The sequence below is a fragment of a genome, unplaced genomic scaffold (genome assembly GCF_019419815.1).
Source record: "Pyrus x bretschneideri cultivar Hongxiangsu unplaced genomic scaffold, Pyrus_bretschneideri_v1 Contig7, whole genome shotgun sequence".
Classification (NCBI taxonomy): Eukaryota; Viridiplantae; Streptophyta; class Magnoliopsida; order Rosales; family Rosaceae; genus Pyrus; species Pyrus x bretschneideri.
Genome location: NW_025999809.1, coordinates 11,115,078 through 11,129,169, shown reverse-complemented (window position 1 = coordinate 11,129,169; position 14,092 = coordinate 11,115,078). Strand labels below are relative to the sequence as shown.

The 14,092-nt window shown below is 39.5% G+C and overlaps 1 protein-coding gene across 3 annotated transcripts; it reads left to right on the top strand.

Annotated features, from left to right (window-relative positions):
- The first annotated feature begins 699 nt into the window (after positions 1-699).
- LOC103936303 (ABC transporter C family member 12) lies at positions 700-10,516 on the top strand. 3 transcript variants are annotated; one of them, XM_048573807.1, is made up of 27 exons: positions 702-1,220; positions 1,429-1,969; positions 2,087-2,265; positions 2,523-2,562; positions 2,916-3,072; positions 3,215-3,329; positions 3,418-3,498; positions 3,643-3,667; positions 3,794-3,850; positions 4,047-4,112; positions 4,310-4,384; positions 4,550-4,657; positions 4,814-4,948; positions 5,082-5,188; positions 5,286-5,379; positions 5,530-5,697; positions 5,870-6,010; positions 6,159-6,359; positions 6,452-6,550; positions 6,642-7,180; positions 7,299-7,479; positions 7,586-7,909; positions 7,994-8,750; positions 8,852-8,973; positions 9,067-9,312; positions 9,520-9,949; positions 10,261-10,516. In XM_048573807.1, exons 2-27 carry the CDS (start codon positions 1,622-1,624, stop codon positions 10,344-10,346), a joined length of 4,881 nt encoding a protein of 1,626 aa, XP_048429764.1. In that variant the 5' UTR covers positions 702-1,220; positions 1,429-1,621; the 3' UTR covers positions 10,347-10,516. The 3 variants fall into 3 exon arrangements, with proteins under 3 accessions (XP_048429765.1, XP_048429764.1, XP_009344417.2); XM_048573808.1 differs by lacking the exon at positions 10,261-10,516 and having other exon boundaries at positions 700-1,220; positions 9,382-9,520; XM_009346142.3 differs by lacking the exons at positions 702-1,220; positions 1,429-1,969 and having other exon boundaries at positions 2,229-2,265; positions 3,019-3,072.
- Positions 10,517-14,092: the final 3,576 nt, after the last annotated feature.

Genomic DNA, 14,092 nt, shown 5'->3' with positions numbered 1-14,092 from the left:
AATAATTTATTAATTTTAAGTTTATATTTTAAATTTGTTGATTAATTTATTAAAACTACTGTTGAATGTTTTTATATCTAGTCGTTGAATTTAAATTAATTATTGCATCATAAGAGTTGTCCTAAAAAGGGCTGATAGGTGGCCTACACTTGGCCAACCTGATGCGCCTTGAGCCGAATAATGGTTTATTGGGCTCGTAGAATTATAGCCCAAGAACCTAGTCATTTATTGAAGATTAGTTTTTTGGCATTTCAAACTATTTTTCAACTTTTGGAGCTTTAGCCTCTCTATTAGATTGCCTCAGCTCCATAGTCAAGCGTCGTAACTATAACATTCCTTAGTGCCTACATAATTGGGACAAAGATTGTCTGCACTCTCACTTCCGGTGCCTTTCTGTGCCCTCCTGTTGTGTGTGATCACGGGTAAGCCACGTCAACATTTTATATTGTTTTTTTTTATAGAGATAATAAGACAAAAATGAATAGTAATATAAAATGTTGACGTGGTTTAACCCTGCCCACACAAATAGGAGAGCACGGAAGTGGGAGGGCAGACAATCATTGTCCATATAATTGTTTGCATCTCTCTATCTCCTTGATCATATATATTACGTAATAATAAAAATAAAAAAAGATATACAAGCGTTTACATTCAAGATTTTGTTCTATGATAAAAAAAAAGAAGTTGTTATCTCTAATCGAGAACTTTTTCTCAGAAGTCACACACTCATCGTATTCCATAAAGAAAGATCATGTATTGTCGACAGAATTTAGATCCTCTCGGCATCTTGTGGTCCGGAACCGAATCCTCTCATTTGGCTGACTCGTGAGGGTGTCACTACCAAACCAGCATGATATATGCGGTTCCAAATACCCGCCAATTATTTACTCTCTTTGACTTCAATTTCATGTCGTTTTCCCAGTCAATGGAGTGTGGTTTCCGTAAGCCGTGACGTGTGCAGTGACTGATTTGTGTTGTTTATTTGCTACTCTTTAATTTATAAATAAATAAATATATCGTTGCTACCTATTGAATTTGGAAATTTGCGTTTTGGACGTGGAATATATAATTTTCTCTGCTTTAACTTGTTGCCCATTTTTCTGGGATTTTTGGGTTCTCTTTTTCCTCTGCAACTGAGCTCAAAGATGACGGCTTTCTTCTCTTTCCACTTCTCATTGTTTATTTGTTGATATAATTAGATACAAACTTTGAAAATGGAGGTGGGTTTTTGATGCATACAAAAATTGAATCTTTGATTCTGTTTATTATTGTCAACCAGAAGTTAATGGGGTGTGGGCTGCTATAGCAGCAAGTGCTTTTGGCTCACACATTAAGCAGCTAATGCTTTTGGCTTATTTCTATACAAAAATTGAATCTTTGAATCTGCTTTTTCATGTTTTGAAATTAGTGTGTTTGTTAATATTGCAGGAAGTGCTTCTGTGTGAGAAATTATTTCCTTGTGAAGTAAGTAAGAAATTTGAGATTAAGTAAGATTGCATTAAGAAGTATGAGTTTGTACTTGGAGTGTGCCTTCAGTAGTGAACATCTGTTTTGGGGTTGTATACCCCAAATTTCTGAGCCTCGGGTATAGGCAGGAAGTTAATTGTATTGGATTGCGAGCATGCCACCACAAGCTATGGTTTTTGTGCCTATAGATTGGTATTGCCAACCAGGAGCTAATTGGGTGTGGGCAGCTAAAGCAGCAAGTGCTTTTGGCTCATACACTCCTTGTGTAATTGACTCCCTGGCCATCTGCATTTCTCACTTAGTTCTTATGGGCCTTTGCTGCTACCGGATATGGATGATCAAGATGAGTTCAAAGGCCCGGAGGTTTAAATTGAGGTCAAATTACTACAATTACATTTTGGGTTTGTTGGCTGGTTACTTCACTGCACAGCCCTTTCTGAGGTTGCTGATGGGCATGTCATTTTTTAACTTGAACACACAATCTGGCTCTGCTCCTTTTGAGGTGGGATGTTTTTATTTTCTAGTTTTGTGCTACTTTTGATATGTGCCTTATTGATATGAATCTACAGTAAATTGTAATACGAAATGAAGCTTACGTGCGTAGTGTAACCGCTTGCAGATGACTTCTGCAGTCATTGAGGCAATTGCTTGGTGCTCCATGCTAATTATGATTGGCTTGGAGACTAAGATATACATAAAGGAATTCCGGTGGTATGTAAGGTTTGGAGTCATTTATGTCTTGGTGGGAGATGCTGTGGTGCTAAACCTTATTCTTTCAGTGGCAGATTACTACAACAGGTTAGTTTTCCTCCCCTTCACTTACCAGATGATTTATTTTCAGTGTTGTTGGAAGGTCCACACATGAGGGAGAATGTTCAAATATACGATAACTGTTCATCTTACATCCTAAAAACTTCAACTTTAGGGAATAATGGTTAACTTAACCAATTTCAGATAATGCCCTTCTATTTAAAGGTTGAAGACCATTCAGAAATAATTATCATATAAGTCATTGCTGAGTGTTTTCTTTTTTCGTTTTTGTTTCACTCTTGCAGAGGTACTCTGTATCTGTATATAAGCACGGTCTGTTGCCAGGTTTGTCCCAATTTCTTAACTAATTATGTTTCCTTCATTTTATTGCTTGTGTATAAGTTGTTAGATCAATAAAATCTTCATCCTTTTTCTTCGTCTTTCATCTCCCATCATAATATTGTAGTCTCCAAATTAAGGCTGACAGCCTTTCTGTCTGAATATTTTATGGCTGATAAGCCTCTAGACCATTGCTCTACTTTGTTGAGTAATTTATATCTCATTAATTTGTCGAAGAAATTTAAAATTTACACTTAAGCCGGTTATACTTTTACCAAACTTTGATCTTAGTTCATTGTTTCTGATCATTTCATATAATGCTAATTACATTTTGGTCTACGGTTCTTGTTCTGATATAGGTGCTATTTGGAATTCTACTTCTCGTTTATATTCCTAATTTGGATCCTTATCCGGGCTACATTCCTCTTCAATCTGACCTTCTTGATAATGTTGAATATGAAGCACTACCTGGAGAAGAACAAATTTTCCCTGAAAGACATGTTAATATATTTTCCAGTAAGTAATTCTTGAACTTGGCATAATTAATCCACAGTTTTATAACTTTGGTTTAGGGTCTTTAAGTTTCTTTTCTTTATGTTTTGGTGGGATACCTTATGTGTTCTAGAGCTACTTACTATTTTCTTGTGCATCTCTGTAGGAATATATTTCGGATGGATGACTCCACTCATGCAGCGAGGGTATCGAAAACCCATCACCGAATCAGATGTTTGGAAGTTGGATACGTGGGATCAGACTGAGACACTAATTAAAAAGTTCGCTTCATGTTGCCTCCTTTTCAGTTGCTTTGACATAATTTCGTGTGTCCAGCGCAGAACATGCATAACAGTTTTGAGTTTGCAGGTTCCAGACATGTTGGGATAAAGAATCTCAAAGGCTCAAGCCATGGCTTCCAAGAGCATTGAACCGTAGCCTTGGACGAAGGTAATGTTTAAACTACGATTTTCATGAATTTTGAATAAGTTCTCAGTTCTAGCAATAAGTTAGTTTTCATAAAACACCCTATTTTGTAACATCTTATTTCATTTCTATCTTATGTGAATCGATTTTGTCGAATATTCTGTGTAGATTCTGGTGGGGAGGCTTATTCAAGGTAATTAACATATAGCCAGTTTATAGAGTCGAAAGGCAAAATATTTTCAGAAAGTATTTGTTGAGTAAATTTCACAAGCATCGCTTTATCTGCCTCTAAAGTTTTATTACCTTAAACATCTTGTAGATTGGAAATGATCTTTCTCAGTTTGCGGGTCCGGTTTTACTAAGTCATCTCTTGCAGGTCAGTCTTTCTCGCCAAAGCATCACTAGTATTCGCTTCTACCATATTACAGTTTGTTGTATCAAAAGTGGTTCAAGGAATTCATGTTCGAGTCTATGAAGTTTCAATGCTTTTTACTATGCTTCAAAAATTTGTAAGTTATTGTTAGCTTGTGTTTTGACGTGAGAGTTCATAATTGTCTCGTGATGGTGTGCAGTCAATGCAACAAGGCGATCCGACTTGGATTGGTTACATCTATGCTTTCTCAATTTTCGCTGGTGTGGTATGGTTTTTATCTTTTACTTTCTCAAGTAACATCATGTTTTCAACTTTTTTCTGGCAAGCAACAGATAACTGACCTGCGTCAACTTCGAGCAAAATGGATGATTAATTGAGTAGCCGAGAACTGAGAAGTTAAATGTGCAGCGTATTTTGAAGAGGTTGTGACGTATCTTGACAAGTTTATTCATCTTTGTCCAGTCACTTGGTGTGCTCTGTGAAGCTCAGTATTTCCAGAATGTTCAGCGGGTCGGTTTTAGGCTCAGATCAACTTTGGTAATGTTCTTTATAAATATAAAACTAATTCGTTGGTACATTTTAATTTAGCTTTATTATTCTCTTTCTGTCTGCAATGAATTTTCGGTCAGCTCAAGTTCCCAACTCCGTTTCCTGTTGTGTGATTCATGAAAAGTTGGTTGCTTTTGTTTTCCTTTCTTTTAGGTTGCTGCTATATTCCGTAAATCTATAAGAATAACTCATGAAGGCCGTAAGAAGTTTCCATCTGGGAAGATAACAAATATGATGTCAACAGATGCTAATGCACTCCAGGTATGCTCAAGACGTAGATTGGGTACGAGACGGTTTTTCTGATGTCTTGTTTTCTATTAAATGGAAATTCCATTTCTAATTCTTTGAAACGCTGTATTTCAAGTCATTTTATTGAATTGTGGAGTTATAACTGATATGGGCTTTCTCATGATTTAGCAAATATGTCAACAACTTCATCTATTGTGGTCAGCTCCTTTTCGTATCACTGTAGCTATGGTTCTTCTTTACCAGCAACTAGGTGTGGCATCACTAATTGGATCGGGAATGCTGGTTCTCATGATCCCCATACAGGTACAGACTCAGTTCTTTTTCTACCAAAAGTCTGTTTAGACTACCACTTTGCTACAAAAGTTAAGCTTAGGCTTCCATAACGTTATATGCTTTCATGTAATGATTCATTTGTTTTACACTCCTTTGTGTAAAGACATTTGTGATCAGCAAAATGCGAAAACTGATAAAGGATGGACTACAGCAAACTGACAAGAGAGTTGGCCTCATGAATGAAATTTTGGCAGCCATGGATACAGTGAAGTATGGTTGAATTTGGTTAAAGCTTCCCTTTACATTTCTAGATAGCAAGCCATTGAAAGTAATCATCCTCACATTCGTCTGAAATAAAATGTTTCAGATGTTACGCATGGGAGACAAGTTTCCAACACCGAGTTCAAAGTATAAGGAATGATGAGTTGTCAAGGTTCCGTAAAGCGCAATTACTATCTTCTGTAAGGCACAACACATCGTCCAGAAAATTTTATTTCCCTAAACACCTAAAGCACAATTGTGTCGATAGATTCGGTGGATAACACATTTTCTGAGGACTATCTCATTCGTGACCATAGAGTTTCTCTGACCAGCTGCCCCCATTTTTGCAGTTTAACAGTTTTATACTGAACAGCATCCCAGTTGTTGTGACATTAACATCGTTCGGGGTGTTCAGTGCACTTGGCGGCGAATTGACACCTGCAAGGGCGTTTACGTCCCTTTCTCTTTTTGCAGTGCTACGGTTTCCTCTAATCATGCTGCCTAGCTTACTAAGTCAGGTACCATTAGTTTCTTATCTGGTCACTTATCTGACTTCTTGCATTCGGCTTAACATCTAAACCTGTATGATCTCCTTTTCAACGTGTAATATATGTTTCGTTTGTGCTTAATGGAATGTTACCTAATTTCTCCTCATCCTTGTGACTTTGTAACTATGCTCTAATTTAACAGGTTGTGAGTGCAAATGTATCGTTACAACGTTTGGAGGAACTATTTTTAACTGAGGAGAGAATTCTAGTACCGAACTTGCCTCTTGAACCAGGGCTTCCAGCCATCTCAGTTAAGGATGGGTACTTTTCATGGGATTCAAAGGTCAGCGCTTGATGGTTATGGATATATAGTGCATTCTTAGTTACGTTGAAATTTTGCATGAGAAAATGTGTAGAAATCCCAGGAATATTTGTTCGTACTTGATACCGAGTATCAAGCATGCCTCATCTTCTTCTCTCTTTTTTTTCAGGCAGAGAATCCCACACTATCGAACATCAACTTAGATATACCAGTTGGCAGCTTAGTAGCAGTTGTTGGTGGAACTGGAGAAGGGAAGACATCGCTGGTATCAGCCATGCTTGGTGAGCTGCCTCCCAGAACAGATGCCAGTGTTGTAATCAGGGGGACTGTAGCTTATGTTCCCCAAGTTTCATGGATTTTCAACGCTACTGTGAGTCTCGGCTTCTCTTAATTGAGTACCTCCAATGCTTAACCTTGTAACCCCTATTTACACTTCTGAGCTTACAAAATTTATTTTTCTAGGTACGCGAAAATATATTATTTGGATCTAAATTCGAATCTGAACGATATTGGAAGGCCATTGATTTGACCGAGTTACAGCACGATCTAGAGTTACTTCCAGTAAGTGGATTATGTGAATTTTTAGGCTTGCAAGTACTGCTCTAGCACGTAAAGGTTTTGATTAGTTAACTACTACACTTAAATGTTTTAGGGTCGAGATCTAACAGAGATAGGTGAAAGAGGGGTGAATATTAGCGGCGGTCAAAAGCAAAGAGTTTCAATGGCTAGAGCTGTATATTCTGATTCAGATGTTTACATATTTGATGACCCGTTAAGTGCTCTGGATGCTCATGTGGCGAGAGAGGTTTTCAACCGCTGTATCAAGGAAGAGCTGCAAGGGAAAACTCGGGTGCTGGTCACAAATCAGCTGCATTTTCTTCCTCAAGTGGATCATATTATTTTAGTCTCTGAAGGTATGATTAAAGGTGAGGGAACCTTTAAGGAGCTCTCTGAAAGCAGTACGCTGTTCCAGAAGCTGATGGAAAATGCAGGGAAATGGGAAGCACATGTCGAAGAAAAGGAAGAGAGTGAAAATGATAACCATGAGAGCTCAACACCTACTTCCAATGGGGTGTCGAATGAGTTGCCAAAAGATGCCAGTAACGCAAAGAAAGGGAAAGGGGCGAAATCAGTACTCATTAAACAAGAGGAAAGGGAAACAGGCATTGTCAGTTGGGAAATTCTAATGAGGTAGTACCAGTCGTGAAGGCGTTTAATCTTTTTTGACATTATTTATTGCCAGTGGCAAGTTCTTAGTCTGATCATCAGGAATCGATGAATGAATTGAGTCTATTTGTTCTTGTTGCAGGTACAAAAATGCATTAGGAGGGCTATGGGTGGTCATGGTTCTATTTGCGTGTTATACATTAACAGAAGTTCTTCGAGTTTCGAGCAGCACATGGTTAAGTGTTTGGACATCAAAAAGCACATCGAAGAGTTATAAACCTGGATTCTTCATTCTTGTGTATGGTCTTCTGTCATTTGGTCAGGTGAGCCGGCGCGTAACTGGGAGCAGATTCTCACTTTTGCATGTTAACTACATCATTTTATTCGGTTCTTCCATAAAATACTTAAATCTGAATCTGCTTGACTCAGGTAACAGTGACACTGACAAACTCTTTTTGGTTAATCACATCAAGCCTTCGTGCAGCCAGAAGATTGCACGATGCTCTGCTTAATGCTATAATGAGAGCTCCAATGGTATTCTTCCACACTAATCCAACAGGACGGATAATCAATAGGTTTGCGAAAGATTTGGGTGACATAGATCGTGGCGTAGCAATGGTTTTGAACATGTTTATGGGTCAAGTGTGGCAGCTCTTTTCGACTTTTGTGCTAATAGGCATTGTGAGCACAATATCCCTCTGGGCCATAATGCCACTTCTGATTTTGTTCTATGCAGCCTATCTTTTTTATCAGGTAAGTTTGACATAGTATCGATCTTTATTAGTTCTTCCATTTCTTTAGTATCATCATTCGGCATAAAATTTGTGCTTTTTACAGAGCACATCCCGTGAAGTGAAACGCTTGGATTCCATTAGCAGATCTCCTGTTTATGCACAATTTGGAGAAGCATTGAATGGTTTGTCAACCATTCGCGCCTACAAAGCATATGATCGGATGGCCAACATTAGCGGAAGGTCCATGGATAAGAACATCAGATTTACCCTTGTGAATATGAGTTCAAATCGCTGGCTTACGATTAGGTTGGAAACGCTCGGAGGTCTGATGATTTGGTTGATAGCAAGTTTTGCTGTCATACAAAACGGAAGAGCAGAAGACAAAGTAGGATTTGCATCTACAATGGGTCTACTTCTCACTTATACTTTAAATATCACAAATTTGTTGAGCAGTGTTCTCAGGACAGCCAGCCAGGCTGAAAATAGTTTAAATGCTGTTGAGCGTGTTGGATCCTATATAGAACTGCCTTCTGAGGCGCCGGCTGTAATTGAAAGCAACCGTCCCCAACCTGGGTGGCCATCGTCAGGATCAATCGAGTTTGAAGATGTCGTCCTGCGTTATAGGCCTGGACTTCCTCCGGTATTGCATGGATTATCTTTTACAGTTTCTGCGAGTGAAAAGCTAGGGATAGTCGGAAGAACTGGTGCAGGGAAATCTAGCATGATTAATGCATTGTTTAGAATAGTAGAAATCGAAAAGGGAAGAATCTTGATAGATAGTTGTGATGTTTCCAAGTTTGGACTGACGGATTTGCGAAAAGTTCTTAGTATCATACCCCAGTCACCCGTTCTTTTTTCAGGTATGCACTTATTCAACCTATGTACTTTGATGGAGCTGACATTTTCAACCTATATTCATAAAATGCAGCATTCTAATTGATTTCCATTATCTCTCTTCTAGGAACCGTGCGGTTTAACCTTGATCCCTTCTGCGAGCATAGCGACGCTGACCTTTGGGAAGCTCTAGAGAGGGCACATCTAAAGGATGTCATTAGGCGGAATTCTCTCGGTCTGGATGCTGAGGTATAAGTACATCTGTTAAGTTGAAGCTGCTTAAGTGAGCATTGAAAAGTGACAATTTACCAGTAAGTTTTAACTTGTCTTTATTGCATCAAGGTTTCCGAAGGAGGGGAAAACTTTAGCGTTGGGCAGAGGCAACTATTAAGTCTTGCTAGAGCATTGCTGCGAAGATCAAAGATTCTTGTTCTTGATGAAGCAACTGCTGCTGTCGACGTTGGGACTGATGCTCTTATCCAGAAAACCATTCGCGAAGAGTTCAAATCGTGCACCATGCTCGTTATTGCTCACAGATTAAATACCATAATTGACTGTGATCGAATTCTGGTTCTGGATGCCGGTGAGGTATATGTCCTCACTTTAATGCAAGCAGTAATCCTTGTATGTGCCTGTCATATATAACCTCCCTCGCAGGATATGCATGCAGGTTCTGCTATGTAACAACCGTTCCCACGTGCATTTTATGAGAGGAAGATCGTATTGGGCTCATACCATAATATTTTACCAATTTTCCGAGTACTTCAACTCATAACTTCCGTCCTCTCCATTTAGGTCCTGGAACATGACTCCCCAGACAAACTCCTATCAAACGAAGAGAGTGCCTTCTCCAAGATGGTCAAGAGCACGGGACCTGCAAATGCTGAGTACTTGTGCGGACTGGTATTCGGAGGTAAACAGAATAAGGTGGTTAGAGACCAAACGAAGCAGCTGGCTGGTCAGAGCCAGAGGGGATGGTTAGCCTCTTCGCGCTGGGCCGTTGCTGCCCAGTTAGCCTTAGCTGTTAGTCTCACTTCTTCGCAAAACGACCTTCGAGGAATGGACATTGAAGACAAAAACAATATCCTCGTGAAAACAAATGACGCAGTAATAACACTTCAGGGAGTTTTGGAAGGGAAGCATGACAAAGATATAGACGACACACTGAATCAACAGCATATACCAAGGGAAGGATGGTGGTCGGCTTTCTTCAGAGTAGTAGAAGGTAAAATCTTGAACTCATGTACCTATACATTGTAATACATAGAAGTACAAACCGTGTATTTTGATGCCGAAAATGGTTCAACGTGATAGAGATTGTAAAATCGCAATCACACAAAGAACACAAACAATAGAGCGTGGATTGAACAGTAGGAGATATTTGTATCAAGAGGGGCACATTCTAGTGTCTTAAATTTGGACGTGTTTTTTTTGTTTTGGGAAATGATTTTCGCACAAGCATTTTGTCCCAAAGGGATGTGTGGAAATCAACTTCCTTTCGATTTTTAGTCATCAAATTTTGGTTTTTTGTTTCAGGTATGGCTGTGATGGGCAGGCTGGCTCACAACAGACTTCACCCGTTAGAAGACGACTTTGAAGACAAGGAAATAGATTGGAGTTGAACAGAGAGCAAGAAATGTTTCATATTTGTATAGGCCAAGGATTTTTTAGATGTCCAAATTGCAACAAGCAGAAGAGTTATCATCTCTACTTATAGCTACAATCCATAAGTCGTTATGAACAACAGTAAATCTATATTTTCGAAGGAAAAATATTTCAGCTCTTTCTGCAAGTATGCGTACTGCTTAGTATTACTTTGACATTCTTTTGCTAATTTTAGATTCAAATAATTCCGAAGACAAAGTAATCGAAGTTTTAACTTCATTCCTATGTGATTTACAAACGGCCCCCCGCCCCCATCTAGTTTCGTGGGACAGAAATGGTTACTAGAATGAACAGTGACATGCCATATTTCATGTCATCTCCAATCGAGATGGTCAAAGGGTCATAGGCCAAACATAGCCCTGTGACAAAAAATCATCCCTAACCGAGGGGGCTAAAGGGTCATAGGCCAAACATAATTTATTATTATAATTGAATTAATATGGTTACTTAAATTAAACTACCTTATTAAAATAAGGTTTTCAGACATACTTTGAGTGTCACTTATCCCAAATGAGTAAGCCTCCGAATTTCTTATCGTTCTATAATCTCAATAATTTTTTCGAAAGAATTTCACGTGACACGTGTCGCTAATGTGGGTAACTCTGCAGATTTCTTTTCGAAATGTAATCTCAATAATTTTTTGGATAGGATTTCGAGTGACATGTGTCGTTAAAGTGAGTAACTCTCTAGATTTCTTGTCGATATGTAATCTAAATAATTTTTCGGATATAATTTCGAGTGTCACGTGTCGAGATGTAATTGGTTGTGCAAATTTTAGATAGGATTCTTATCTATGTGACACTTCTTATCTTCAGCTTCTAATGTCCATAAATAGGCTGGATATTGGGTATAATTCACACACCTTCGCCTTTGCCCTCTCCAGTATCTCTTCCAATTCAAGTTTGCAATGAATTCCAACTTTAGATCCTCTTCGCATTCCAACTGGGGGTCCTCATCCAATTCCGGATTGGTAGATAAATGGGCGCATATGAGATGAGAAGATGAGGGAGTCCGATGAAGAAGATGAAGCATGGCGTAACACAACATATATGGCAGCAATGGTTGGGGTCATGACGTGTGTGGCAACTGAAGAACAACCTCAATAGGGTGGCTTTGTTGCTGGTTGCTCTTACAAACCAGGAAATATAGAGATGGCGCATGAGACTATGATGAACAACTACTTCAATTCCAACGCAGTGTACACAAAAGAGGATTTTAGATGTCGCTTCCGAACGAGGCGCCATGTCTTCGAGCGTTTACTTCATGATGTCCAACATGTCAGTCCATACTTTTGACGGAAGATGGACAGAGCAGGCCGCCCTGGTTTTTCACCTCATCAAAAGGTTACTATTGCACTCTGAACGCTGGCTTATGCCTTCCCAGCTGATGCGATGGATGATACATATGGTATGTCTAAGTCTACATGCCTTGATAATCTTGCTAAATTCTATCACATATTTGTTCAAATTTACAAAGAGGAGTACCTCCGTGAACCAAATCAAGCAAATATGGATCGACTACTTCACAAAGTTGAAGATTGTGGCTTTCCAGACATGATAGGGTCATTAGATTGCATGCATTGGCAGTGGAAGAACTGTCCCACCGGATGACAAAAAGGATTTAACGGAAGATCAAGAAAGCCAACTATTGTATTAGAGGCGGTTGCCTTGTTTGACACATGGATCTGGCATGCTATCTTTGGAGTCATAGGATCTCAAAATGACACTACAGTACTTAGGCATTCACCTCTCTTCAATAACTTGACGGAGGGTAAATCACCTTAACTTAACTGCCACATCAACGGATGTCTATACAATATGGGATTGCCTCCCTCTTGCTTCCCGGTGGAAGAACGGCTCACTTTAGATTTAAAATTCCTATCAACATACATATTGTTCGGTTTGTGAAATTAAAAAAGTGACTCATTTTGCAAAACTAATTGTTGAAGTTGCGCTTATTCTTTGGGACGAAGCCCCCATGAATCATAAACGATGTTTTGAAACTCTAGATAGGTCCATTCGTGTCACATCTCGGCTCGGGGTCCACCATATCCCGGGCTCGCTCTACCACCGTAGCACGATATTGTCTGCTTTGGGCCCCGACCACGCCCTCACAGTTTTCTTTCTGGGACTCACACGAGAACTTCCCAGTGGGTCACCACTCATGGGAGTGCTCTCGCATGCTACTCGCTTAACTTCAGAGTTTCGATGGAACCCGAAGCCAGTGAGCTCCCAAAAGGCCTCGTGTTAGGTAGGGATGAGAATATACATATAAGGATCACTCCCCTAGGCGATGTGGGATCTTACAATCCACCCCTCTTAGGGGCCTGACGTCCTCGTCGGCACACCACGGCCAAGGTTAGGCTCTGATACCAAATTGTCATATCCTGGCCTGGGGTCCACCACATCCTGGGCCCGCTCCACCACTGTAGCACGATATTGTCCACTTTGGGCCCTGACCACGCCCTCACGGTTTTCTTTCTGAGAACTCACATGAGAACTTCCCAGTGGGTCACCCATCATGGGAATGCTCTTGCGCGTTACTCGTTTAACTTCGGAGTTCTGATGGAACCCGAAACCAGTGAGCTCCCAAAAGGCCTCGTGCTAGGTAGGGATAGAAATATACATATAAGGATCACTCCCCTGGGCGATATGGGATCTTACATTTCGTGATGTTCTTAAAGGGTCAAAACCAGGTTTTGACCATTTGCCATTTGGGGGTAAGCTGATTCTTTTCAGAGGTGATTTCAGGTAAATTCTTCCTGTTGTTCTAAACGGAAGTGTCGTTGACGTTTTGAAGATTCATTGATGAGTTCATACCCTTGGCCCGATTTAACCATATTCTTTTTGAAGCAAAACATGAGGATTTCGAAAACAAGTTTGGACGAAAGGGAAAAACAAGAACTCGCTGATTTTGCAAAGTGGATATTAGACATTGGCAATAGTACTACTGCCAAGTCTTTATCTTCAACTGATGAAGAAAGCTCATGGGTTCAAATTCTAGAACAATTCCTTATCCATTTTGATGAAGATCCCATAAAAGCCTTGGTTTAAGCTGTGCATGCCAATTTCAAAACGAATTTTCGAGATATGCCATATTTGAAGGAAAGAGTTGTTATGATGCCACGGAAAGATATAGCCACTGAAATAAACGATTTTATGTTGGGTATGGTGCGCAATGAAAGTCTTACCTATCTTGGTTTTGATTCGGTGTCTTCTTCAACAGAAAATTCAGAAAAGTTAGATGTGATTTATCCAATAGAATTTATGAACCAACTTGATTTACTTGGTTTGCCGCACCACAAGTTGGTTTTGAAATTTGGCACCCCGGTGATGTTGATCAAGAATTTAAACCAAAGTGTTAGGTTGTGTAATGGAACACAGTTGGTTGTGATGCAATTAAACGATAAAATTATCAAAGTAAAAATCATAACGGGAAGCAACATAGGTGAAAGAGTTTATATCCCCAGGATAATTACTGAATCATCTCAGCATAAATATCCCTTTGCCTTGCGAAAGCGACAGTTCCCTCTAAAAATTTGTTATGCGATAACAATCAACAAAAGCAAAGGACAATCCTTGAAAATTGTCGGTCTGTATATGTCACAACTTGTTTTTTTCTCATGGACAGTTATATGTTGTGCTATAGTGCCATACTTCGTGGGTGCAACATCAACAAATTCGCTCATGATCAAGGAACAACA

Coding starts and splice junctions, on each gene's coding strand:
- LOC103936303 (XM_048573807.1), top strand. CDS start 1,622: ATGCCACCACAAGCTATGGTTTTTGTGCCTATAGATTGGTATTGCCAA. Junction 7,480..7,585: donor GTCTTCTGTCATTTGGTCAG/GTGAGCCGGCGC, acceptor TGCTTGACTCAG/GTAACAGTGACACTGACAAA. Junction 8,974..9,066: donor CTCTCGGTCTGGATGCTGAG/GTATAAGTACAT, acceptor TATTGCATCAAG/GTTTCCGAAGGAGGGGAAAA.